Raw genomic sequence first — 27,497 nt, 5'->3', positions numbered from 1 at the left:
AACAATGGTATGCACAGCTGCAAACTGCTTTTCTTTAATGCAGCAGTAGAAAATTGTCACTGCGCAAATGCCTTCTTGCTGCTTATCATGCTTCAATGATTTAATGATAGAAATTGGTTATTCATGGTACATTAATTTCCAATGTTTGATCCTAAGACCAATTTCTTGTTGTTTTTGTGTGTCAAGAGCTAGTGCTGATTTATGTTCAAATGCAGGGTATCATTTGTAGGTGGGTGAGGGGAAAGTTATCCCTCTAGATGCTGTACTTCCTTCCGGTTTCAAATTTGTAGCCATGGTGGATGTGTTATACATACAACTTTGAAAGAAGTAACGAAAATTTTTTAAATAATTTTGATCCTGAATGTTGTAATGTTCTAAAATGGAATTTTTTCATGGGATATAATCTCATTTTATTTGTGGAAGCATTATCCAAGAAACATGTAGAGGCAAATGAATGTATTTTTTTTTTTTTTTTTACCAATCCTTAGCAACAAAATACCAAATACATACATACATATATGTATGTATATAGTTATTACCTACAGAATGTCTGGTATTGAAATCTAACAGCATACAGGTCCGCAAACTTATTTGCAAGTGCACCTCTGTACTCCAAAACTTACGTTGTAGGTTCATCGAGGAACATGATTGCTGGATTCTTGACCATTTCCAAAGCAATTGAAAGCCTCTTTTTCTGTCCACCTGAGAGGGAACCACTTGGTGTGTTCTTGCAGTGCGAGAGTCCGAGAATATCCAGTATATCTTTTATCTAGAAACAGAACAAATCACAGTTAAACACCTAATTCATCTTAGAAATTGAATCCTGACTTATATGCAACAATAAAGATTCTTAAATACTGTCTTTCATTTCAGGTCTTCACATTTACAAATAATTATCACTCTCTAACATGTTTTGAATCTTTTAACAATAAAACCTGAAGATAGGTAACAAGGAAGTGTATGAACAGTGCTATTCATAATAATTTATAACACAACAGAGTGGCTTATTTATTGCTCCAAATATAGTATTCTATTCTTTTGAGACAGAAATATCAAATAGAATTCAATGTGTGCTCCTATTTAAACAAACAGATGATTGGTGAAGTTATTAGAACAGCATGCATTTTCAAGTTTTGTGAGATTTGTACCAGATTTTTTATCAGAGAAGTTAAAATGCAGCATGACCAGAGTGTAATTGACCAATTACCAGCAGAGGGGTGGTTACATTAATTCGGCAGAGCACAGGGACATTTTGCAAAAGCTATCCAAAGGAATGTGCTATATCTATTTTTTCTACAGGGTGTTTCCGAGCTGATGATACAAACTTTCAGGGATTATGGAGAAGGGCACATGTATCAATTTGAGATAAGGAACCCTTGTCCGGAAACAACTTACTTGAAAGTTATAGGCGAAAAATCGGTGTATGAAGATGTAATACTTTTATTACCTGAATAAGTTTCACAAGCTGCTACATTCACAACAGTTGTTCAAAGTCGTGTCCCCCGGTTTCCCTGCAGGCATGACATTGTCGCACAAAGTTTTGGTGTACCCAGGCAGCGAGAATTCTTGCGAGGAGATTTTCTGCAGTCTCGCTTCGTGAGACAATGTTCGAACGACTCCGGGGTTGTTCCAACCCGTATGCTAGAACTTTGTGCGACAATGTCATGCCTGCAGGGGAGCCGGGAGACGCCACTTTGAACAACTGTTGTGAATGTAGCAGCTTGTGAAACTTATTCAGGTAATAAAAGTATTACATCTTCATCCACCGATCTTCGCTTATAAATTTTGACTAAGTCATTTCCGGACCAGGGTTCCTTATCTCAAATTGATACATGTGCCTTTCTCCATCATCCCTGAAAGTTTGTATCATCAGCCTGGAAACACCCTGTATAAATTCTTCAATTCCAACACTGGTGATATAATATAGTCTAGGGTGACCAGACACATACATTCAAAAAAGAGGACAGAGCATGGTAAAGAAAGCCATCAAAAAGAGGATACTGCAAAAAATCGCAACACATTTACCATTACTCTTAATTTAATCAATGTAGAAAAATCTTGTCAACACTTTGCTCAAAGATACTTTCCCGATGATATTTTTCAATAATTTTATCTTTAAGAAAGCAATCTCACCTGACAATCATACCTACAATTTGAGTTTGAGTTTTGATTTTAAGTCCACTTTATGCACAGAAAGGGGTAATCAGGACTGGAATTATAGTTTAAAGTTGGATTCGAACCACTATGTGCATCCAGTCCATAATTTGAAGCACAGAATTTTGCTCCTTTTCAATCCTTGGGTTTTAGAATCAAATATCACTGTAAGTGAATGCAAACGTAACAAGGAAGCTTCGCTATGCTTTTCTTTTCTTTTTTTTTTAAAAAAAAACAATTAAATTTTTAGGTAGCTTAGATTGGGACAAGAAATATGATTTTAATGACATGAATATTTCTAGCACTCTTTCAGCAGCAGGGAAATGTACCAGCCACTTTACAGTCAGTCTATCTAATATTCGCTTCTTTCATCATGGAGAGCTGGATACAAGTGTTTGCTTGTGAGATCATTGTTGAATTTACACTTTTGCTTTGTTATTTCATAAAAGTAAATATAACTTAATAATCAAAATTCTCACTTAAAATTCTGTATCGCATATGTATGACTCGAAAGGCAACTGCACAGACTACATGCATTCCGGCACTCTGGGACGTGATCAAAGAGCGAAGCAACTATTTAGAATAATATTGATGGCTAGTTTAGGCAAAGTGACCGTGATTCAGCTCCCAAATGCTCAGTGAGCATTGTTCGAATAATTAATGTGCCCCAAGTGACATGCTTTAGACCTCAAATAACAAATGATGATCATTATGTGTGGAAGAATTCTCTATGATTGATGCTATACTCTTTCCAAGAAAGAGGACATTTACAGATTTCTAAAAAATCCACCTTGACGCCAGACAGACACCTAAAATGGAGGACATATCCAGATAAAAGGGGACGTCTGGTCACCCTAATATAGTCATCCTATTATTGTTGATTGCTTCATTTTACATAGCTTTACAGCCACTTTGGCTAATCAACAATGAAAATGAATGATGATTAGATGAAACTGATGAAGAAACACAGAAAAAAAGTCCCACAGAGAATAATATTTTCTTCATGGCCAGGTGTCAAGGTGCCATTGTCTGTAAAAACGCAGTCCATGGTGTATTACAAGGAACAGAAATTTACACTTGAGTACCTTCCATAGAGGTTCCCATACGATCCTATTAGGCCTCCTCGATGGTATAGTGGTAACATTGTTGCCTTGCAGTCAAGGGACCTGGGTTTCATACCTGGTGGAGGCACATTTTGGTTCAGATGACAATTTTAAACTGTAGACTCAGTCCCGATTAGCCAATCTGTGTACAAAATAAACTTAAAAACAAAACTCAAACTCAGCTCTAATGTCATTATTGAGACACACACCAACATGTTGTAATGTGTATATAATTTTTCAATGTGCACTTGTCAAAGAGGCAACTTTATGAGATATAACAAACTAAAGTTGTATTGTTAATTAGGTCATATGAAACCTTGCATATGAAAAAGACAAATTTAAGTTTCCTTAGTTTTTCTTTTAAATTAAAATACTTAGTATTTGCTGTGTGCATGGCATAATTTTATTAAGTTTTTAAAATATGAAGGTGTTTGCAATCTTCACATAAACTTGTTCTAACAAACACTTCTCTCTTTTAGGGCAAGTTATTGAGGATACATGGGCTAATTTTGCCATCCTTGCATTGCCACTGAGGAGGTAAGTACCAACTAGATAATCACAACTTGCAGATTGATATGATCATCTGCTGTTTCTTTATTCTGCTGCTAAGAATTCATAATTATAAAATTGTTCACCAAGAGAAGTTTACTAGTTTGTGGCCAATAGTCACCAGACAGCAATCTTTGATGTGATTGATGATTACACTGTAATTTCTTTAAAAAGGTCATGAGAAATCTAAATAAGCCCTGAATACGATTCTGTATCATTATGAAGAAAACACTGCACAGCTGTTTTTTTTTTTTCTAGAATGCTTTTAATAATATGCACACATTTAATGCGAGTCACCTGCTTGACTTAATGAAAAAAACCCACCATCTCCATAGAGTTCTTATGTATATTTTCTTCTCTCAAATGTTCCTCGCTGGGTGAGTTTCATATTTGTGGGAACATGTACTTACTGCCAGTTGCTTCTCTGTAGATGTCAAATTGTTTCCCAGTTTGAGATCAGCAGCAATGGTCATCACCTCATCAACTGTTAGGAACGAATGAAGTTGGTCATCTTGCAGAATGTAACATGACATCTTCTTAAAGTCCGCCAGGCTGCGTTCTGTCCCATTCGTCTTTACGGATCCCATTGCGCCAACCGTCCTGAAGAAGAAGTGAGAAGATTAATAAAGTACCCTGCTACTAGATGCCTGTGATGAATGGTGATTTCATTCAAGCATAAAAACACATACTCTGATGGGCTGGCAGTTACTCAATGCATATTGGCCAACTTTGATCTATATACATCATGAATGAAAGAAAGAGGGGGGGGGGGATAAAGAGGGGACAATCAGTGCTTGACTAACTTCTTTCATGATGTGCAGATAACATTTTAGATCTCATCTAGCATGGTATTTGAAGGGGGTGAGGTGGAATTCATCCTCTGTGTTTTGCATCCTGCCTCTTGATGCAAATATTTGACCCTGGAGGAACTATAAGGTGAGTCAGATATATGGCTACACATTTGAAGTAAATTTAGTGTGTTACTGTACGACGTAGAGGGAAATGGCGAATGGTATATTAAACTCGAAACTTCATTTTCTTTTCATTTCAGATAAGAGTCACGCGCTGAAGCTTACGCCATTAGCCAAGATGGCGCTGAATATATGCTGAACAGTTGCAGCATAGGCAATTGCATACCAGAATGATCGTGACGCGGTGAGATTAGCGACACGTGATTTTAACGTAACATTGTTCCCTTCTACTGTGGAAAACTGGTAGAAACGACTGCTTGCATAAAATTGTTGTTTAAGAACATAACTGTGCACACGGCTCTTACGATCATCCTGGTATGTAATTACCCATGGGCAACCGTAACTTGCTGCTGCATGTTCAGCACCATCTTGACTATAATGACATAAGCTCGGACGCTTGTGACTCTTGTCTGAATTAAAAAAAAAATGATGTTTGAAGTTTATTATGCCATTCGCTATTTCCCTCTACATTGTACAGTAACACGCTACATTAACTCCAAACGTGTAGCCATATTTCTGACTCACCCTGTATATTAGAAGATTATTATTATTATTTATTTGTTGAGCACAGGATACATTTCCCAATTATGTTGAACATAATACACTGTGAATAAAGAACAAGAGAGAAGAGAAGAAAATGAAAAGAATACATGAAAGTATGAGCGTCTATGTACACAATATTTAGGCTACATAAATTTATGAACAACAAACTAATTGTTGTTATTATCTTTTTTTTCAACGTGAGTCTGTGAACATATCGAAGTCTACAGTTTTTAATTGTTCATTCACCGTGTCCTGCATGCGCACTGCAGGTGAAAACTTATGCGTATTGACCCTTGACCTCTCCGTGTAGAATAATTTCGGTTTCTTGCACTGTGTCGGCATGCATTAAAGTTTATACTTTCTAACAGTGCACAAAAAAAAAAAAATACATCACTGACGACTCTTCTGTTGTACAAAGTTTCGGGCTGATCGATTTACTTTTTGGCACCAAAAGATCACTATACATTCCATATTAATTGGTAATTTATTGAATGTCTGGGCGAACGCCAGAGCCCTTCCTGAAATCACCCGCTATGGTGTGGCTCTACCGACTGAACCACCGCGGCTCTTATGAGTATCTAGAGTAAAGTAACTGACAAAGAAACGTTCTATATTAGCTTTAACTGTGACTGTTCTTTTTAACAAAATACCCGTAACTCACTTTTTAAATAGTAAAATTCCGAATACTGGCACATACCGAAACTTCAGGTTTCTGTGTGTGTGTGTTCTTTTTAAAATACAAAAGTTTATCTACCAATTTAAAATTCTTCTCACCTGAATCCTGTTAAGATGTTCAGGAGAGATGTCTTCCCTGATCCCGAAGGACCCAGGATGGCTGTCAGCTCCCCTGCCTGGAACCGCCCATCGATACCTTTCAAGATGTCCTTCTTACCTGAAAATAAACAATATTATAAGTCAGTGGCCTTCAACTCTTTTCCTATAGAGGACCATTTTTACATTCTATAAGGAACTGAGGGGCCGCACTGTTCCAGGCACGCTCACAGACGCAGTGGCAACTTTACAAATAATTGCATGGTTTATGTTATTCAAGATACATTCATTTACTTCACAAAACAACACAACAGCAAGCATGGGTAATTAACTATTGCAAAGAACACTGAGAACTTCTGAATTGAGGTTAGGCTCTTCAACTCAACAAATAAGCATAATGGCAGGACTGTGATTGTTGTTGTGACCTGAGGTCTTGCAATCTTGTGGCGAATTTAGATCTTAATGCTGAGACATCTCCAGCATACTTCTCACTGTTTTGAACCACCACTCTCAGTACAACGTAGTAGCTACATCAAAGCAGTTTTTCACTGGATCGCAATGTTTTCATTTATTTCTTTAAAGGCTTTATCGGGCCGCTAGAGTAAAGAATGCGGCCCGCGGTTTGAAGACCACTGTCATAAGTAGATGGCTTTATTTGCGTAAATGTCCGTTCTTTTCTCATTCATAAAACTGCAGTCGATTTGTTTGCAGAACATAAATTAATATGTTTAAAAAAGTTTCCATGAAGAACATATGACCAGAGTCGTTATTTTACACCATCCCCAGCTGTCTGCAATAAACTAGCTAGCGAGCCTACCAGCAGTGCAGATAGTGAGCAAGAGGGTTAGCGATAGGCGCTGGATTGAGATAACGCCAGCGAGTCGTAAGCTGATTGGTGGCGTTGGCGGTTGAGATTCGCTCCTGAGCTGTGAATGGAGAACAGAGATGTTACGAAAGTAATTATATCTTCGTTACTTACAGTATATTAAAGTTCCGGTGCACATTGCACCGTACCATGAAGGCATTCAGGAGAATGTGGAAGGAGGGCGCCACACATTCTCGATTGCGGCCAGTTTAGAAGTGATGTGATCAGCACCACATTCCCACCGTCCTTATTTTTCCCACCAGGTACCCATTGCCCTGCGATCTAATACGGCGTCGGACGGTTTACGGGACGCGCGGAGGTTCGAGTCTCCTGAGGGAAGCGTAACAACCTTTCTCCTGAGATTTGGGCCAGTGTATGGGACCGGTGTCCACCCACCATCGCGAGGAAATTGGGGAGCTATGAATGAGTAGCGTAACCCGGTCTTGGAAACCTACAACGACGACTGGGGGTTCGTCATGCTGACCACACGTCACTCCGCAACGGTCGGTAGGTAGGTCCTGGCCATCACGGCCTGTTGCATTATATTATTACCAGGCAATCATTTGTTCAAGGCTGGGTGAACCCCAGCAGAGATAAGGTCGGAATAATCCAACCTTAGATCACCCACAACGTTAATCGAACCTGGGTCTTCCATGAAGCAGTCAGACTGCCTGCCGATTGGACCACCGAATCTCCTTCTATATACTATATAATGACAAAATACGTATATAGAAACATCTCGCACACACACACACACACACACAGTCGAAATTATGGCTGTTCATATTGCAGTAAAATAGCGTGTTGAGTTACAGTATTGTGCAATCAAGAAAAAGTCATTAATTAGTTTTGCAATAAAATTATTAAGAAATGAACTTTTGAATTCAAACACACACACACACACACACACACACACACACACACACATAGGCACCGACTCCATGGGACTTGGGGGGGCTCGAGCCCCCCCAATGTTAACAATGTGGGGCAGAACCCCCAAATCATTTTGCTTTAGAGGATCTAATGTATTATTTTGCTTCTCTTGTAAAGTTTACTCTGAATTGTGCCACATGAACTTAACTTCAAATACACATTTGAAATGTTCTAGACCAGGGGTTTCCAACTGGCGGCCCGCGAAGCCAGTTTGCAGAATACATTAATTTTATGTATTTTTATTAAAATACTTTCTATTTTTACTGAAGGATCGGAAGCTCTGTGAAGAAAGACAATATCACAGGTAGAATTTATTTTGCAGTCAATAATGATCATCAGAAGAATCTAAAATGACGAAACTTTCTTTTTACACCATGCATTCCACCCCTTCGCTATGCGGTATGTACTCGCCCGCTTCCCACCTCTTCGCTGGAACACAACTGGAACAGTTTCAGAGTATGGACTTCCTTAAGTAACTGGCGTTTCTAACAGATATCACAGGTCATCTGAACGAACTGAACTTGAAACTGCAGGAAAGAAACCAGCTGGTGTCAGATTTAATGGGAAACATATATGGGTTTCGTAATAAACTGAAGATTTTCAACGTTACTTTGGAGAGGAATAATCTGGTCCATTTTCCAAGCTGTCGGCGGCTAGCAGAAGATGAACAAACGCTGGATGACTAAACTTTTCTGAATTCAGTGCAAATATTAAAGAAATAATGGATGACTTTGACTCCATATTTAAAGATTTTGAAGAACTTAAAAGCATCATCCAGCTATTTAGCAATCCTCTTGGCGTTAACACCGAAGAACAAGAAGCGTCTCTCCAACTTGAATTGTGTGATTTGCAAGGCGATGTGTTCCTTCAAACTAGGCTAGAAAAGGGGCCAGAGTTTTTCAAATACCTCGCAAAAGAACGCTTTCCAAACCTTCGTAGTTTTGGGCAAAGAATGACATCGATGTTAGGCAGAACATACACGTGTGAAAGTGTTTTTTTCTTCAATGAAGTTCATCAAGAACCGCTAAAGAAGCCGATTGGCAGATTCTTCACTGCTTCACCTTCTGAGACTTTCAAATACAGAAATTGAAGTGGACATTCCAACTTTAATAAAAGAAGAAGATCAGCCTCAATTTTCACATTGAACACTTGCTATGAAGGATTCTTATTTGTATGGTGTGTTTTTCATTTCTTTCAATTCATCCATAAGTATTGGGCTTTTTGTGAAATAAATTGCAATTATACAATTTTGATTTGTGATTCCATTGTTTTTATTGCCTCTTTTTAGAAATTTAGGTCATGCGAAAGTACTAAATTTTCAGTTCAGTACTTAAAATGTTTGTAATTTTTAATCCCCACCCCCAAAAAAATGCGGCCCACCAATCAACTGCTGGATATAATTTTGGCCCTCGGACCTTTTAAAGTTGTAAACCACTGTTCTAGACCATCAATTTGGGGGTCTGAGACTGCTAAACCATCAACTTTGGGGGGGCTATGACCAGAGACAGCAAAATACATGACTTATTACTATATACTAAGTATGTAATTATGAGTATTATTAAAATTTTTACTAAAAAGAGTTTCAAGAGACGATGTGCATGAACTAGGGTAGTGGATGGGACGTTTGGGCTACAAATGGCTCTAACATGACATTCAGAACGAGATCATTGATATATTAGGGATATCTGTTTTGCGCTCCGTGGTAGCAGATATTAAAAGTCGGGAATATTTTGCTATTATGGTTGACGAAACTTGTGTCATATACATCCGTGGACAATTAATATTCTGCATTAGATCTGTGAATAAAAATTTTGATATTTTTGAGGAATTCGTGGGCTTTTATGAGATTCCGAACTCTGAGGCCAAAACTTAAAAGAAAGGAGAGAATTAGTCATTCATTAATTTATTTCAGTGATCAGAGGCCCCCCCCCCCAATAATTTTGACAAGTCGGCGCCCCTGCACACATACACACTTCTCGGCGTTGATAAACCTACAATGTGAAGAATAAACATATTCCTCTAACGAGGAAAATTACATAGCTATTAAATTGTATTCACCTGTTTCAATAAGTATTCAAGTGTATTGCAATTGGTAGTACTCCGAGAAATTAGAATGTTACAATAATCTCTCTGAACACTATATTTTTTTACAGCTAATTTTTTTACAAATTAAATAAGAAAGTGCAATACAATAACAAACTATCTTTCGAATTTAGGAATTTCATATCTGAATGTCTATCTGATGGAATAATACATTTATATATCTTGTAATGCGATTGATTAGCAAATAGTAATATGCTAGTATTTGTAAAATTGAATGAAGCTATTGTGTATTGGCTTAGATCTCATATCATGATTTGGTACTTGTATTTAAGTTTATATGGTGTATTGATTGTAATATAGTACGTGGCACTTTATTTTGAGAGAGGGGTGGGGGTAATGATTTTCTTGACTACACTCTAAATATGTCCAGGTTTCTTTTATTTTTTTAAAAAAAAACTAAACAACCAGTGTCGGCACCGGACTTTCTGAAGGACTTAAGAAAAAAGTGAGCCACATCTTCAAATAAAAAGCTTATTTTGATATTCACATTATTACGTGATCTAAACAACATTCATTATTATTTACACGCGTTAATTCATGTTTATCACGAATCTGCCAAGACTCACTCAGACCTTCCTTTGACATTTGATTTTGATTTGTTGTTTGAAGTCCACTTTATGCACAGTGAGGCTAATCTGGACTGGAACTACAGTTTCAAGTGGGTTCCGAACCACTTGTGCCTCCACCGGGTATCGAACCCGGGACCCTTTGATTACAAAGAGACGACGATACCACTGCGCCATCGGGAAGGCCCTACCTTCCTTTGGCGTCGCCTCTGATAGCTACTTAAAACACTGCTATCTCTCCCTTAGAGTCAGCTTACCACCACCTCTAGCCAAGACCATCTTGAGATTCAGGCCGCAGCGCTCAGTCAAGACGTCATCATCTAGAGGCGATCGTCTTAACGGTCGTGTAAACACATTGTCGTATTTTTATCGTAGAGAATAGGTATGATTATTTCATTTATGATGTGAAATTTTGACATTTACCCTCCCGACGAATGTAGTTAGAAGAAAATAGTAGAATATTGAATATTTACACTAAAATTTTCATTCAGGAAGTCACTATGACCATCACAAAAATTCCTACCGTAGCACAAGGAAAGAGTTGAAAACCGTTAGAAACTTCCTGGCGGGAAAATTTAAACATTGCATTTCTTTGAAAAATATTATCCGGAATATTTGTCAGCTACAGTAAAACTCGTTACAGCTTTTGTATGAACTTTTGTATGTAAAAATCAATGGATTAAATCAAAACCCCGCATGTTAGGTTGACAGTAAACTTGCCAAGATACCTAATCAATTAAATTTTCTTTAACTTTACCCAAAATTAATCAACCAGATAATGCAGATATTCTGTGTAGCTAAGCTATACAAGCTCAATACAAAAACTTAATTTCTACAATCTCTCGGCAAAGGCGAAAGAAATTGGTACAAGGGCAATGTTACATTTATGTGAATAAAGAATAAGGACTAAACCTAAATCACTTGTCACATTGTACTTTCGATCCTTTTGACTTTATTGAACGAAAGATAAACAAATTTAATCTTTTCATTGTCGTTAGTAAGATCTGTGACAAGAGTTCCAACATTTTCACTGAAAAAGAAATAATATTTCGATCTTAGCGTTCATTTGGAAAATAAACATTTGGAATATTTCCTTCACTGTGTTTACACTCTGTTAATAAAATCGTGAAGAATGTTAGTGAATTATGGAACATCATCACTGATTTAATAATCAAAATTACTAACATCGAGGCTTCACAAATACAAAAAATAAAATAACAGTTCACATGAAACAATTTTATAAAATTTATTACACTTGTAGTTCATATTAACATAGCTAGGCAATAAAATGCTTTATGTGTAAAACATTTGTGTTTGAGACACAAGTAATATATTCTTGGATAATTTTACACACGAATATTTCATCGAAGTTCTTGTTACACATCGTACCCTTGTATTTGAATCCATAACATATCTTCCATTAGCCTCCGATTTGCCTAAAGAAGCATAAAAGCGGGGTGAAATAAGATTGTGAATGTACACATGTATCAATTTGGCCCAGTTGTATAGCTTTCTATCATTAAGCATATTTTGAAACTGAAAATTTGTGTAAATTATATGAATATGTTATCGAATGCTTGCATAATATTCACACTAACAAACTGCTTTGGCAGACATGACCGTAATACAGTATTTTAAACGTTGACTAAATCTTAAAACAAATTATTTTGAAATCATAAGCACCAACGCATCTTAACGTTGTAATTCAGGGTAAATTATTTGATATTTCTAAAAAAATTGTTGACAAAATTTTCTGTTATTTATTTATGAGTATAAAACCTTTGTTACTTAACTTGTATTTTTTCGTAGGGACCGAATCACATGGAATTGCCCTACACATTTCTCATTTTCAGCAACATCTTGAAGACATGTGAACGTTACTCTTACCTCTTTCATCATAATTGCCTCTGTAATTGAGCACACACAACACTTATACACCATACCTTTTGTACATTCAAGCATATTTACGTGTCAAGTAAACTCGAATACAATTCATCAATTTTCATTGTAATTCCATATTCACTAAAAAGGTCCAACATTAATTCCCAAGAAGCAAATCAAACATGGCGGCTATCTCGCCTACAGTTGCTGACGCTTAGTCACGTGACCAGAGCAGGCCATTAGGCTTTCAGATAGAGAAGGTAATGGTAATGCTCTAGCTTACGGAGCTCATTAATATGCTTCGCTTCTTCATTCACGTGTTTAGATGACGATTGCCACATAAAATAAACAGCAGTTGACCCTGCTACCACGGCTAATATACAGGCCATTGCACATTACGTAAACGTGTCGGCAACTCCTAGGTCCTCACGATGCTTAATCTCCTCGGATGTCTGCATGTAATTGTGCTAAAGACAGAGAAAACGTAAATCGTCGTGACGAAATCTTCCGTTATATAAGGGACGCTAACAACCGCTTGAAAGGTCTGAATGGGAGTACGGTACTGGTAGTAGGAGGTAGGGCGCGGGAGGGGGGGGGGGGCGTTCCACCTGAGATAATAGCAGTTATCAGATATGACCATTATTTTGCAAACTTAGAAGTTACGTAATGGAAAGAAAGTTTTGTATTTTGGCAAAGAAGTTACATTATCTCGGTCGAAGCATTTCCATAATGCTTTTCGGCAAAGTTTGTTTTTAAGTTCATTTTATGCACTGATAGGCTAATCGGGACTGGGTCTTTATTTTAGGGTTGGATCAGATCCACTATGTCCCTCCATCGGGCGTCGAACTCTGGACCCTCTTGTTACAAAATGACGTTAAACGACATCGAAGAATAAATATTTATTATTACCTTATTATGCAATAAAATCCTTATTAAAATTAAGATATAGGGAATGCTTTTAACGAAATGCTGGCTCATTACTAAATCAGGAATGTATGGTGTATTTATGTGGTTATTTATTTCGGTCCAGTCTGTAGAATGTTTGATTGACACGCGGGATGGGTGACCGCATAAGCTAGCCTGAAACTCACTCAGCCTCTTGAGTCTGGACGGCCGGAGCGTGATTCTGGACACGTCACCTCCGCTATGGGCATAATCGAGAATGGCTATCTTCACCCCCTCTATGTGCTTTTATAGCAATATCTGGTTTTCCTCCTTATCATCATCATTAGTGCTTAATACAGAATTTTCCATCAGATTTGATTTGATTTCGTTTATTTTGCATCACATGTCTGCCACTTTTGAGCCAAAATGACCATAAATTGGATCTTTGTGAATACTTTTAGGGGCGCGTTGAGAAAAATTGGGGAGGGGGTGTTGGGAGGTGTGTTGAAAAATCACTGACCATCGTCACTGCCGCCGTGGTGTCCTAACAAGGCTTTTGTGAGGCCTCACCCGGCCTCAAGTTTGATATGTTTACATTACGGTGTTTGTGGGGGGGGGATGGGAATTAAGTCCACCCCTTCGTCAACACAACTTTCTCTACTCTTCCGAAGATACCGAATAGAATTATATCGCAATCCTAGTTCCAGATCTCGTGACCGATGGCGGAGACAATTTGCCCGCAGCAACGGATCAACAACCGTCCCTCGAATCTCCCCTCCCCCCTCCCCCCTCTCGCGTCTGGTTAAAAAACCTCCGGTCCTCAATCTTCAATCGTGCCCATTCAAGCTCTTATGTAACGTTACAGCTACTGAAGAAAGGAAAAAGTGGTTTCTTGTTCCACTTCTTTTCGTCTTGCCACATGGTAAGAAAAAAAAAGGAAAATAAACGCACGTTTCCAAAGTAATAGTAGTAGTACTACCTTAGAGAGGCAATCGTGCGCTACCCTTTATTCTGTTGTTCCCCACATCGCATAAGCAGGCAGGGGCCAGGGGGGTCAGCCCCCCTGGAACTGCCATCAGACCCCCCCCCCCCCCCCGGCACTGCCGTCAGCCCCTTTGACATTAGGCAAAACTATTTTGTGTAATTTGTTTGCAGTGAAGAGTCAAAATGTAGACAACATATTATTTTGCTCACAACTTTGGTGAAGGATAAATTCACAGAACATGAACAACAGCTAATACATTTGTTCGGAGAAGTCTACCTAAGTAGCGGCAAGTATTTAGAAGATTCTCTTCTCTAGACTCTAGAAAGTTATTTCACAGCGGAGCTTCTTTATCCGTACCTTCCTTGTCCCTGTTTCAATCTGTGACTTTAAAGTCATCATGCAAATTCCCTCTGCATCTGCGTCAAAGGTCAACAGCTCCCAAGTTTTCGGAACGAAGGGGAGTTTAATTGCTTTGGCCGGGGGTGGAATGTGCTATAGGCGCTATGATTGAATATTGTGCATTTCTTTCTTGTGTGATATAAATATCTGTTTCATCAAAAGTAGTATAGTGTGCTTCTCAAGGGAAGCATTCACCCAATCACCCCATCATACTCTCCCCTCAAGCTTAAAACAGTTCTGGATACCAGAATGGTTGTCCCTCCTGTACATAGCATTTCCTACTATCTATACTACGACAACTAAAACTAACCAATAAACACAAATTAATCCATAACTACTATTAACAAGTTTAATTAATTACCAATCATACAAATGCACAGTAAATTTACAAGAAATCTTAAGACTTGTTCCGGTCACCAGAACGGTCTATTAAAATAATACAAACTAACAATTATTAACTGTAGCTATGTATAGAATCCCCATGCATTTTCTTTTCTTTTTTTGTACTTGTATTTGTATTTTATGTATGAAAATAAAGACGAGAAGAAGTAGGATAAAAAGGCGGGGGAACCCTTTATATTCAGGAAACTGACGTCCTGGTTTATTTAAAGGTACCAGGACATTAAGAGCATAGCCTCGCGGGTGGAGGCGGGCTACTTTGGGAGGTTTCCCCCCTTTAGATATGTATATGTGTTTCAAAAAGTATTATTTTATACTCAATATGTTCTGCACTACTATCTGCTTCATGTTCTAATTAAGTATTGTATCATGATTCATTCCATGAACTAGTGTATCTTGTATATCAATTAAATTCATAAGGAAAAGCTTTGTAATGAGATGTAGTGAAAATGTGATCCAATGAAATGTATGATAAAGTTATAAATGTATACATTCTAATGGTCAATAAAAAAAAATTGCAGTATAGTGTGTGCAGTAAGGGATTATTTCAGTAGCAGTCAACACTTCAAAAATCGATGTTTTAAAAGATATAGAAAAATGTAGTATGTATGATATTTCTAAATTCTTTATAACTCATTAACCCCTCCACCCCACACACATAATTTCTTTGTAATCTTGAATTTTATTTTATTTTAATTTTAATCTGTACTTTTTGGGATTAGGTAGTAGACCAGCAAGCAACAGATGAAACTCGCCCAGCAATCAAGTCAATTCAATTCAATTCAATTCAATTTACCTTCATTAAATACTCTTAAACTTTTGAAAATTGGACTTGGTTTACAAAGCCCCCTGGACATAAATTCTAGCTACGGGCATGCGCATAAGATTAACAAAAGTATCCTTAACTTGTAAATTAGGCTATTAGAAGCCTGAAAATTTGGGGCAGAAGTGACCCCACGAAGGCAGGGTCGTTGCTACCAAGGGTGGGCCCTAGTTCACAGTAAAAAAAAATCTTAGGTATATATATTTGGGAGATTCCACTTATTGTCAGGGCTAATACTTTCCGATACTAGCTGATACTTTTCCGATATTTTGGTCTTTGGTGGAGTCTAATTATCCTGGAAATTATTCAAAATTCAAACTTTATTTTTATTTTGCACAAATTTTGTGCGAATAATGTAACATCTATTTTAATATTCTGATGTAATTCTTGAATATTCTAAAGCAAATTTCTTGGTAAATTCATGCATATAATTGGAGAAGAATAATTACATACCAGTGTTGAACAAATTTTAATTATTGCAGTTTTCAAGTATCGGTATCGCTCGGTATCGGTCCAAAGTGGTATCGGCTGAGCCCTATAGTATATACATTATTTTAAAAAAGAACGCCAATCAGGATTTTAATAAGATGATTAATAATATTTTGTAGTGAAACTAACTTTATAAGTACACATGCGTTATGAGAGACAGTAAAGGGAGAATTGCAGATCGAATCGAATTGTTGTTTTAAGTCCACTTTTTACACAGAAAAACTATTAAGGACTGGACCTACAGTTTAAAGTGGGATCCGAACCACTGTGTCATGTCCCTCCACCGGGTATCAAACACGGGACACATTGATTACAATGCGGCGACGACGAGAAGTGAAGAGAAAGAGAAAATGGAAAGGAATGAGAAGAAAACAAACAGAATGAGCGAGAAATAGATAGATCGTGGAAATGAACAGCGAAAGAGAGGGAAAGAAGAAATTAAAGACGGAGACAAAGAGATAAAGAAAGAAAGAGGAGGGAGACAGAAGGGAAAGAAAGAGATAGAAGAAAATAGATAAATACATATGTTCCATGAAGCAGAGCTCTCCTGGCAACGGAACTAACAGAGTGGGAGAGAGAGAGAGAGAGATGATAGAAAGAGAGGGAGAGAAAGAGGGACAGAGAAAAGGAGGGGGAAATGAGAGAAGGAACGGAGGAAGAAAGAGGATATTACCGGGACCGAGATCGGATTGTAAGAATGAAGACAAAGACGAAACTTGACTTTCCAGACTTGTCGAGACGAGGCCGAGAATGAGACAGAACTCCTCCTTTGGGGGTGTGTGGTTAACTGATATTGAACATTTTTGTCAAAATCACTAAACCAGACATGATCATTCATGAAGATTGAATACTAAGTGTCCTTTCACATTCTATGTTTTATCCAGGGTTGTTTATGTTCCAGGAACCCATAAATTCTAATTGGTTCTATTGGTTTCCGCTGCAGGAATGGAACCTTTTTCTCGCACAATTTAAATTCTGTACAAAATGCGTATTGACTCATTGAAAAAAAAATGTTCCTGGATCGTTAATAAATTGATCCGGAAAAAAAGGTTCCTGGACCGTATTTAAGGCCGTACTAAAGGCAATTTTGTGGTAATTTTCCGATAACAGATGGCAGCACCGTTTGCCATGGCAACCGAGGGCCATTTTGCCAGATCTCCGCGTAAATATAACCAAGGTACATACATACAGGTAGGTCGATTAGGGTACTCGATGTGAGATGACGCCATATTGGTTAGAGGTGAGTTAGTGAATTTAAAAACAGTAGTAAATCAGGGAAATTGATAATCATGGATCCGGAAAAAGGTTCCTGGACCGAATTGAAATACTTTACAGAGAAAGGTTCTTTATGGGCCACAACACATTTACGCTTGCTGATTTTCTCACCTGGACCGGAATTGAGTTTATTTAAAATTCCTGGACCAGGTTTCAACATTTCATAACTTGCTTTCCGCGCACTGAACCACTCTAGCTACAAGACCAGATGTCTTCCTCGCATCTACCATTCGAAACTAAGTCATGGCCAAGGTTGTGCCTAGTATAATGGAAATTCAGCTTTACGTCCCTACAGTTTCACTTCAGAATGAATTGGTTTTCCTATCAATTAAGTAGGAGAAACCTGTATGGCTACTTCGTAAAACTTGACTGGAATTGAAAAAAAAAAACGAATAGCCTTGACATATTCTTTCCTTGTTACTTATTTTAAATTGCTTCTCCATCTTCTTAGTTTAATCGTAACGACGAAGATGAATAAGGGACGAACACAAAGGGGATGTATGTTCTTGTAAAAGAGTGGCGTTCTGTATTTGGATTTTGATTATTTTAACCTCGATTTTCTGCCTCTTTGGGCTAAACGCGAAGATAAAGATGAGTGATGATTGGGACCCGGATTTTCATGCAGCCAAACCATGCGAAATATATACATAAATATGCAGAAAAAGTTGCTGAAATATGTAAGAATATCTAGGAAAACATCTAATATACATATAATACTTCATTTCTGTACCGTTTTTTATGTTACTGGCAGTAAAAAATGTAAATATACCATATTATTTTCCTCAATATTATTATATTTTAAGAAGTTAATAATGAAATTTTAATGTGTTAAGTAACATTGCAAAATTGATATGATAAATTCAAAAAGTGAATGGCAAAATGTTTGTGATAAATTCAAAAAGTGAATGGCAAAAATTTATATGATAAATTCATAAAGTGAATGGCAGAAATATATGATAAATTCATAAAGTGAATTTCAAAAAATTATATGATGAATTCATAACGTCACACTACTTTAAAGTTGATTAGTCAGTTTGTCAGATATTTTCACCGCGAGAGATGGATTTAATTGTAAGAAAACAATCTCATTAAGTGAACAAGCCGAAGTAAAGTAAAATGTGCATTTAGTGCGACAATTTGTTTGTTTGTCCGATAATTGCAAGGGGCATTTAATATAATACACAAATAACGAGACTTCAATTATTTTCAATGCACCGTAGTGGTGCCATCTAACTACAGAAAAATAGATTATTATCTCGTACAGCTGCTTACTCAATGAAACCAGAAATATTGCACAAATAACGCATTTTATGTAAAGATATGTAATGTAAACAAGAATGTAGTGTCAAAATATGTGAGAATATATAACATGATAATCACATATATCATTCCTAACATTAAAATTTACCGGCATCTCCCATTTTTGCTTGGGTAAATACAAAGGAAAAATATAAAATTACCTACAAATACGGGCCCTAATGGTGAATACGTATGAGTTTATGAATGGATACTCACTAATCAGGCCAGGACACGAACCCTTAACCTTCGATGGCGAGACCGTAAGGGAGGAGAAACAGTTGCTAGTGGTACGGTAACAGCAAATAACGGAACTGATTAAAAGGAAATCAAACGGGAAGTAACCCATGCGTATTTCTGTCGCTTCTCTTCAGCCCACTGAGTGAAACGACCGGATGTCTCCTCGCGAATTAAAACGGCTGTGGGCGTTCATTCCCAACGATCAGCTATTTGCCTTGAACGGCCAGTGGAGGTGTGAGGGGGTGACCTTTTGAGAAGTCACCCGAATGTCAACCTCACTTCCTCGTAGTATACCCCGGTAATTGCAATCTTACAGGCCAACGAGGTTCCGGCGCCTGGACCTACGGCCAGGATAATCCTCTGTAGGGCTCTGTGTTGTCCTGTATTTTGTCAATATATGTGCTGAGGGCCACTTTACAGCCTCAGCCAGGGATGGCCAAAGACGGATAAAGTTTTATCTGGGTATCGGATATTTTTCTACCTGAGTTTCAAATATCCGGATATTTTGATATACGGATGCAGGCCCGTATCAAGGTTTCTGCAGGCCCCTGGGCAAAATGTTTTATGGGTGGCCCCCCATTTTTGTATTATTTTTTTTTACTAGGAGCTTTATTAGCTCAATATGATAACCACCAATTTTCAGCAGTTGAACTGGTAAACCTGATTTTAGAATCAGTAGTCATTCACAATCGAACATATCGCAGATAGGTTTGCAGGGAGAATAGCGCAGTAAAGTAAAGTTACAGGACGAAAATTGTAGCGCTATAGCAGCAGTAAAATTCTGTGTCTAAATGTCTACAGTATATTATGAAGAGTGAACACCGTAACTACAATATATAGAAAATACTAAGGGGGTTCAGACGGAAACAGAGAACTGAGAAGTAGACTGTACTTACGTACATGTTTTATTATAAATGATATTATTTACAATTAAAAGTAAATATGTCATTACATATTCACGGTCCATCTACTGGACAATCACCGACAGGTTCATTGTGGAAATTGTAGTAACTACACTTTCTTCAAGAAAATTCCCAAAGGCTTAACACTTATAGTAGACACACTTTTCTTGCCTTTCTCGCCGAAAATTCATCTACTATATCATCGAAGTCCAATTCACAAAGACGTTCATGTTCAATGCTTCATAAACAAAGATTGGGTAAGCGATCCTGTCCCATGGCAGCACGAAGCCTGTTTTTCACTAATTTCATTTTTGAGAGAGCGCTAGCATCTCCATAATTTTTTTCCCTAGAAAAACTCACAGTTCTAATACGATGTTATTAATGAAAGAAAGTTATGTATTTCGTAGGATTATTTATTATCTTAATCGTATCTGAGAATTGATTGATTGAATAAGTGTACCTTATTTCCACACCACAGCCAAATCAATGCATGGTATAAAGTATACTGAGCTTCAGATACCTACAAACAGATCGACTGAGAGATGTGGTATAGTGGAACCACAAGGAAAGAAACTTGCGCAGACCCCATCGCGCTGGCGGGTGGGGGAAAAAGACAGGAGGAAGGAGCCTTCAGAGCGGCCAACGTCAGTGTTGCCAGACCTATTGATTTCTCGGTAGGATTCCATAATAAACTATTGCTATGGCACCTCCGAAGGCCTGCTCAAAAACAAGTTTCTTGGTCACCTTACTTGAACATGGAGGGGAGAGTGGAACTCCACTCAGCCATAAAAAGTGCTGTTTGAACTGTGAAATTATGCCAAACGATGTGCTAGGACATTATTACTATTACTACATTACCATGGGCGTCCGGAAGGGGGGGGGGAGCGTGGCCCCCTGGAAAATGAAAGTCAACCAAAAATTATATATTTTTCACATATAATTTCATTTCAGCTGCAATAATGTGTGTTAATTGTTACATTGAAATTTAAGCAATGTTTTTTGAGGGAACAACACTATTATTGGAGAAAATGTGCCTTCTTTGCCCCCCCTGGAAAAATACCTTCCTTGCCCCTGCCTGGAAAAAATCCTGCGGACGTCCATGTACATAACTATTTTTAGATGGTTGTATTTTATCCCACCCGAAAATCTATTTCTATTTTAGTTATTTTACGTCGCTTTTGTGCCTCTACGGGTAAGTACGACAACAAGGATGAATGAAAAACTGATGAAATGAATGAAGTGACACAAACACAGTGAAACGTCCTTGCTTTACTAAGAAGAAATACTGACTTCGTAGCGTGGGCAAATTATTTTGTATATGTATGTGTGTGTGTGTGTGTGTCTATTATATATTAAATGCAGCAACATAGAGGCAGCATAACTGACGAATAAAGCATGTGTTAATAACAAGAAATTTGCTAGAGAACGAAGCGGCATAGTTCAATTACAAAGGAAATAATGCACCCCCTCCCCCATAGTTGATTGGAACTTTCATCGGCTTGAAAATACTTAATTTTCTATCCTTAATATACTATTCTATACTTAAATACTTAATTTTCTACAAAATTATAAAGCGGCATGGACGTCCAGAAGGAAGTGCAAGGATGGTCGCCACCCCCTCCCATTCTGGAAAATGAATGTTGACATAAAAGTACTTATTATTTCAGACGTATGAGTTGATTTCAGTTACAGTAATTTACATCCATTATTATAATAGGGTTGTAGGAACGTGATAATTTCAAACTCAAGTGGTGTTTTCTGAGAGGGCAACATTAGGCTATACGGGGTAATATGCCTCGTTTACCCGCCTGATAAAGATACATTGTTTCCCCCTCGCTGGAAAAAAATTTGCAGACATTCTCTTGCCCCCCCCCCCCCCCAGTGCGCACGCCTATGCCGCTCCCAAGAAGGTCGTTCATCTGCTACTATTAGATCATCGGATTTTGTAGCAGATCCTCTGGTTTCGCAAGGAACAATCTCCCGATTTTTCAAGTCTGACCTGGCAACACTGCCCCGAGCACCGATAACGGCAGGGAAAATGCGCGAACGCTTTTGAGGGAAGTTTTTTTTCCTTGTGGTCGAGCTATACAATTGGATCCAGGAGAGTGTAGACATACGACAACATAGAAGTTTTATTTTTATTTTTAAAATACAACTTATGTAATTTTTCACAAGCTGGCTGGTTCAAAGATTTTTTGGTGGAGGCCCTTCACAGCTTCCTTTTGGAGGTGGCCCCGGGGCAATTGCCCCAGTTGCCCATAGGTTAATCCGGCTCTGTACGGATGTATGGATTATCAGGATTATCCGTTACATCCGAAACGGGTATCTGATAATTTGAAATCCGGATATCCGTTATCCGGTTTTTGTGGCCATTCCTAGCCTCAGCTTTTAACTATACATGCAAATTTTATTCATCAGAGAAAATGTATTGATTTTAGCTACGATAAGGGCCGGATCCCGTATTATGTGACTGGGGCAAATAGCCTAAGCGCTGACGCACCCAAAATTTTAATTCAATCCAATCCAATTGAACGGCCAGTAAAATATAGACCTCGCTCCAGAATCACTTTTCTTCTAATGAGCTCTTTCCACTGAAACTGCGGACTAGTCCGGTAACCTTGCCAACCGTTCGTAACGGATTTCCTGACTATACTCTGTCCCGGGAATCTGTGGAGCGAGGGAACGAAGAAAGCCTCTGAGCAAGTGCTCGACCAATGAACATGTGCGTGTAAAGGATGAAAAGCGACTGCAGTTACCAGCTTTTGCGGAAGCATGTACTGCTTCGCTCCGCCCACCCGCCTTCTCCCCTTCTCTAGCTTTATGCGAGGCCTTGCTCCAAAGATTCCGGGGATAGAGTATAAGTCGACGGAGTGAACTTCTTGGAGACGCTCAAAAAGGAAACCTCTCTTTTTCATGGACTTACAGCTTTCCATCTTGGTTCCTTATGTGTGGCTAGGCATTTTGAATACATACATGTATATTTTTGTGCAACACGTCGTCGCCTGGTAACAAAAGGGTCCCGAGCTCTATACTACGCCATAAGGGCACACGGAGGTTCTCATCCTACTTGAAACTGGAGGCCCAGTCCCGAATATCATGCCTACGCATAAAGTGGGCTTAAAAAAAAAAAACATTTTTGTGAATATGAAGTTGAAATACATTCATAACATCATAGAGTAAGGTATAATTATAAGGTATATAATATATAAAATGAGAACATGTTTCCTCGACCTATGATCATGCCACGGAATGTTCCGGGTTCGAGTCTCCGCCAATGTCGGAGCAATATGATTTGCACATTTGAGCTAAAGGAGCATTTATTTACTTTTCCTTGTTTACTGCGGCCATGGGACCCCTAGACCCTCCTCTGGCACTGTTCTTTTGCGAGGGTGCATTCATCAATTTTATCTAATCATCATCCAACCTCGTCGTCGCGATTAGCCAGTAAAATCAGGAAAGTGACGTTAAAAAAATGAAAATATAGTTAACAGCTTTGGAAAGTCGAGAGTACAGGAGAAGAGTTGATATTTGTGAACTTTCATTCAATATTAAAATTCTATAATAGCTGTTGCATAACTGACTGTCGGTCATCGCATGTGCTCTTAACGTTTCTTGCCCTTCTAGTAATGCACAGATAATATTGCAATATTTGAGTTCATATAATGTATGTTAAGAACCTTATAATTGTGCTGTGTTCGTGTGAGAGTATGTTTAAATTCCTGCAAAGCACCTTCTGCATCTTATTTGTTACGTAATAATGATACAACGTTTCGGTATGGAAACAAATAATGGTCCTTTCACATTTCATTTGTTAATGATTAATGCCGCCCACGGTGGATGTAACAAACAGCCCAATTGATATTTTTCCGATTGTGAGAGAGAAAGGAGCGCCAAAGAACAGAGATAAGCAGAGGGAGCGAAAATGGCAATGAGAAAAATAAAGAAGAAGAGAAAGATGTAGAGGAAAGCGAGAAAGAAAGAGGAAGGGAGAGAGAGTAAGAAGGAAAGGGACAAAGAAAGAGAGAAAATATAAAAGCTATAGAAAGCAGACAGAGGGAGAGAGATAGACAGAGAAAGAGAGAGAGAGAGAGAGAGAGAGAGAGAAGAAAACAGATAAAGGTCGAAGAGTTAGGAAGATGAGAGAGAGAGGATCAGAGTGTACAATTTCTTGAATAAGAGACAAATAACTTGCCTATGCACGAACATAAGAAGGACATTTGGTGTTGCGTAATGTGTGTTCGAAAACCAATAGCTGAATCTGCTGTAGGCAAGTTAATTGCCCGACTTGATCACGAGAAATGGAGCGGGGGGATTTTAAATTTCTGGCTCGGTCTTACCTTTGGCGTTTCTTTGTGAAGGTCCCTTCATCCATTTTAACTAATAATTCTGCATCCTCATCGTCGCGATGATCCAAAGTGGACGTGTGTGTGTGTGCCCATAGCACTTTGCAACACTTGTTAATTAAAGTGTGGCCCCACACATTCGCATTTGTGGAGGTGATGTGATCAGCACCACGCTCCGGCCGCATGGTGCAGTCGTGCCAGGGCGCAGGCCCGGTACTTTTTTTTATTTTATACAACCCGGGCGCGTCCTGTCTCACAAAATGATATTAAATATTTTGTTTTTAAATTTGCCTTACTTAATGTTAATTATCTGTCTAAGGAAAGCCTAGCGTACGAGAATGACGCTTATTTCATAACAAAAGCATAAATATTATATTTGGGGACATTTGAGATGAAACTCAAGTTTCGAGAGGATAATTTGGAAGTCTTCTGACAGGGTAGGTGCTCTTTTCTTAAATTTCAACTTCCTGGAGAGTTAACTGTGTGCAACCAGTAATATACAGGGTGTATCATAAGTAATAGCGCAAACTGACACAGTTGAAAGTACACGATAATAGAAGCAAAAAAGTCTCAATAAACATGGGTCTGCAAACGAGCCGTTTTCGAGATAATTGCGAATGTGTGGTTACAAGCCGCCACTGACTTCATTGTTTGTAAATGTTGTCCTAGTTGGTAAAATGCTAATAATACAGTAATAATAATAACAACAATGTTCTCTGAGGCGCTGATGTACCCTTGTAAATGTGCGACTCTCGGGGTGCCTTCGAGCAGGGTATTTTTCTTGGTACAAGCGTGCAACCTCCCGTGCATTGCCGTTAGCCAAACCATAGTACATGAAATGCATACTCTTCGTTGCTGTAAGGTTCCATTTTCACTACGCAGTACAGCACAACTGACGTGACTCCCACAGTACGATAAAACTGTGTACTGATTGTATCCATCTTGTTTGATTACAACGACATCTCTCGGAAATGTTCTGTTTCGTAAACAAAGAGCAAATCTCGGAACGCGCAAGGAGTAAAGCTCTCGGTGTTTACAAAATACAATCAGTGACGGCTTCTAACCACACATTCGCACACATTATTAGCATTTTACCAACTAGGACGACGTTTAAAAACAATGAAGTCAGTGGCGGCTTGTAACCACACATTCACAATTATCTCGAAAACGGCTCGTTTGCAGACCCATGTTTACTGAGACTTTTTTGCTCCTATTATCGTGTACTTTCAACTGTGTCAGTTTGTGCTATTACTTATGATACACCCTGTATATGATGATTGTGATGATAAATATCATGTTAACAAATATGGCACCATATTGTGTAGTTTAACGTATTCACTACTAGTATGTTATGTCATTAGATGCAGCTTGTAGAGCGCCCCGGAAGTATTTATTACACGACTACACTACTTTGTGCACAGGAAGGCTAATCGGAACTCTACCTGCAATTGGAAGTGGGATCTGAACCACTATGTGCCTCCACCGGGTATCGACCCTGGAATCCCTTGAGTGGAATGTTCTGTGGCGTTTTGTGTTCTGTCTAGTCGGTGTGTGATTGTGACTGACCCTTCATTAATTTCATCTCATCATCGACACCATGAAGCCACACCAAGATCATCCTGGCTGTCGGTGCAGGCCCCAGACCCTCTTTACCCTGCAAGAATGGCGTTTCCAGAGTGTTGGAGATTGATTTGGGTTATCTTTCTTCTCTTTTCTACCACTTTTGGCTAATCGCGAAGATGAAGATGAGGGATGATATGACGAAATTGATGAAGGGAGACCGAGATAGAACATTCATGCCCAGGCCGGCATTATACCCGAGGACCCCTGGCGTCGTAGCGCGCTGTGCTAACCACTCCGCCACCGAAGTCGGCTTCGTATCTAGTGTGAAAGATAGGTAAGGTAAAAGGTAAAGGTACCTCTGTACGTGTGCACACATTACACGAAGGCATATGGGATGATGTGGAGGTATAGAGCTCCTCATATTATTGATCCGCCATAGTTGGGATGATGTGATCAGCATCATGCCCGGACGCCTTTACTCCGCAGAGCTGCCCCTAGGTATTCATTTATACGAGGCTGGGTGGGCCTCAGAGCCGCGCAGAAACATGGAATTGACTGGACAAATTCCTAATCCAGATCAACCTGCCCCGGGATTCCAACCCGGGTCTTCCGCCTGGTAGGTGCTCTACCAACTGAGCTACATCGGCTTCTCTAGTGTGAAAGAGAAGTTGGTATTTCAGTGCTTTCCGGGAAGGAAGAAGATCTCATGAGATCAAATTGATGAAGGAGACTCACAAGCAAACACTTGTGCAGACCTAGAACTTTAACAATCCTGCCTAGAACTTTCGGTAGATACAAAGAGATAGAAAATCGGCGCAAAGTAGCCAAAATAGGTGTAACAATCTCGCGATGGACTTACCCTTCCGGCGTCCACAGGATACGGTGTAGGTGAGATTGTGGAACTCGATGTCCACAGGTCGCACGGGGGGGAGGTACGTGAAGAGTTCCCGTGGCTTGAACTCCATCTCGGCTATCGGCTGGATCTCCTCCATGGCTACGTGCAGCGGGGGAGAGCAGTTTCACGACTGGAGCACCCAGCTGTCGTGGACACACAGCGCTGCCTGATTTGAACCCCGGTTTCACTTTCACGCAATCCAAGGTCGCCGGGAACACTGCTCAAGAGTACAGTTACCGCACACCCATTGCGAAGAAGAATGTGTTCCTTTTCCACTCCCGCGAGCACGCTTCAGTAACGGTAAAAGTTGTGTGCGACAATGGTGATACGTAACCAGAATGTTTGAGAACAAAATTTTTAGGCGCAGTGACGCAGAAACTGGGAAATACAGGGGTTCATTGTACCAGGATTGTTAACGGGACAGGTATTGTAAAAAAAATTCAAAAATAGGTCCAGGAGTTTTTAATTAAATAAATTTCGGTCCAGGAGAGAGCAAATCAGCAAGTGTAAATTGGTTCTAGACTGCCAAGAACCTTCTTATATTTAAAGTATTTCAATTCGGTC

At 38.9% G+C, this 27,497-nt stretch overlaps 1 protein-coding gene across 1 annotated transcript in view; it reads right to left on the bottom strand.

Moving 5' to 3' along the window:
• Positions 1–27,118, bottom strand: part of LOC145995278 (ATP-binding cassette sub-family G member 1-like) — a 49,573-nt gene extending 22,455 nt beyond the window's left edge. The window contains exons 1-4 of the mRNA XM_083131866.1: positions 26,898–27,118; positions 6,095–6,212; positions 4,217–4,406; positions 624–769 (exon numbers count right to left, since the gene is read on the bottom strand). Of these exons, the coding sequence (XP_082987992.1) occupies positions 624–769; positions 4,217–4,406; positions 6,095–6,212; positions 26,898–27,030 (587 nt within the window). The 5' untranslated portion in view covers positions 27,031–27,118. The remainder of the gene's footprint in view (positions 1–623; positions 770–4,216; positions 4,407–6,094; positions 6,213–26,897) is intronic.
• Positions 27,119–27,497: the final 379 nt, after the last annotated feature.

Source organism: Lepisma saccharinum, chromosome 11 (genome assembly GCF_977018435.1).
Source record: "Lepisma saccharinum chromosome 11, izLepSacc3.1, whole genome shotgun sequence".
NCBI classification, from domain to species: Eukaryota; Metazoa; Arthropoda; class Insecta; order Zygentoma; family Lepismatidae; genus Lepisma; species Lepisma saccharinum.
The sequence above is the reverse complement of the archived record's forward strand: the minus strand, read 5'-3'. Positions and strand labels throughout refer to the sequence as shown.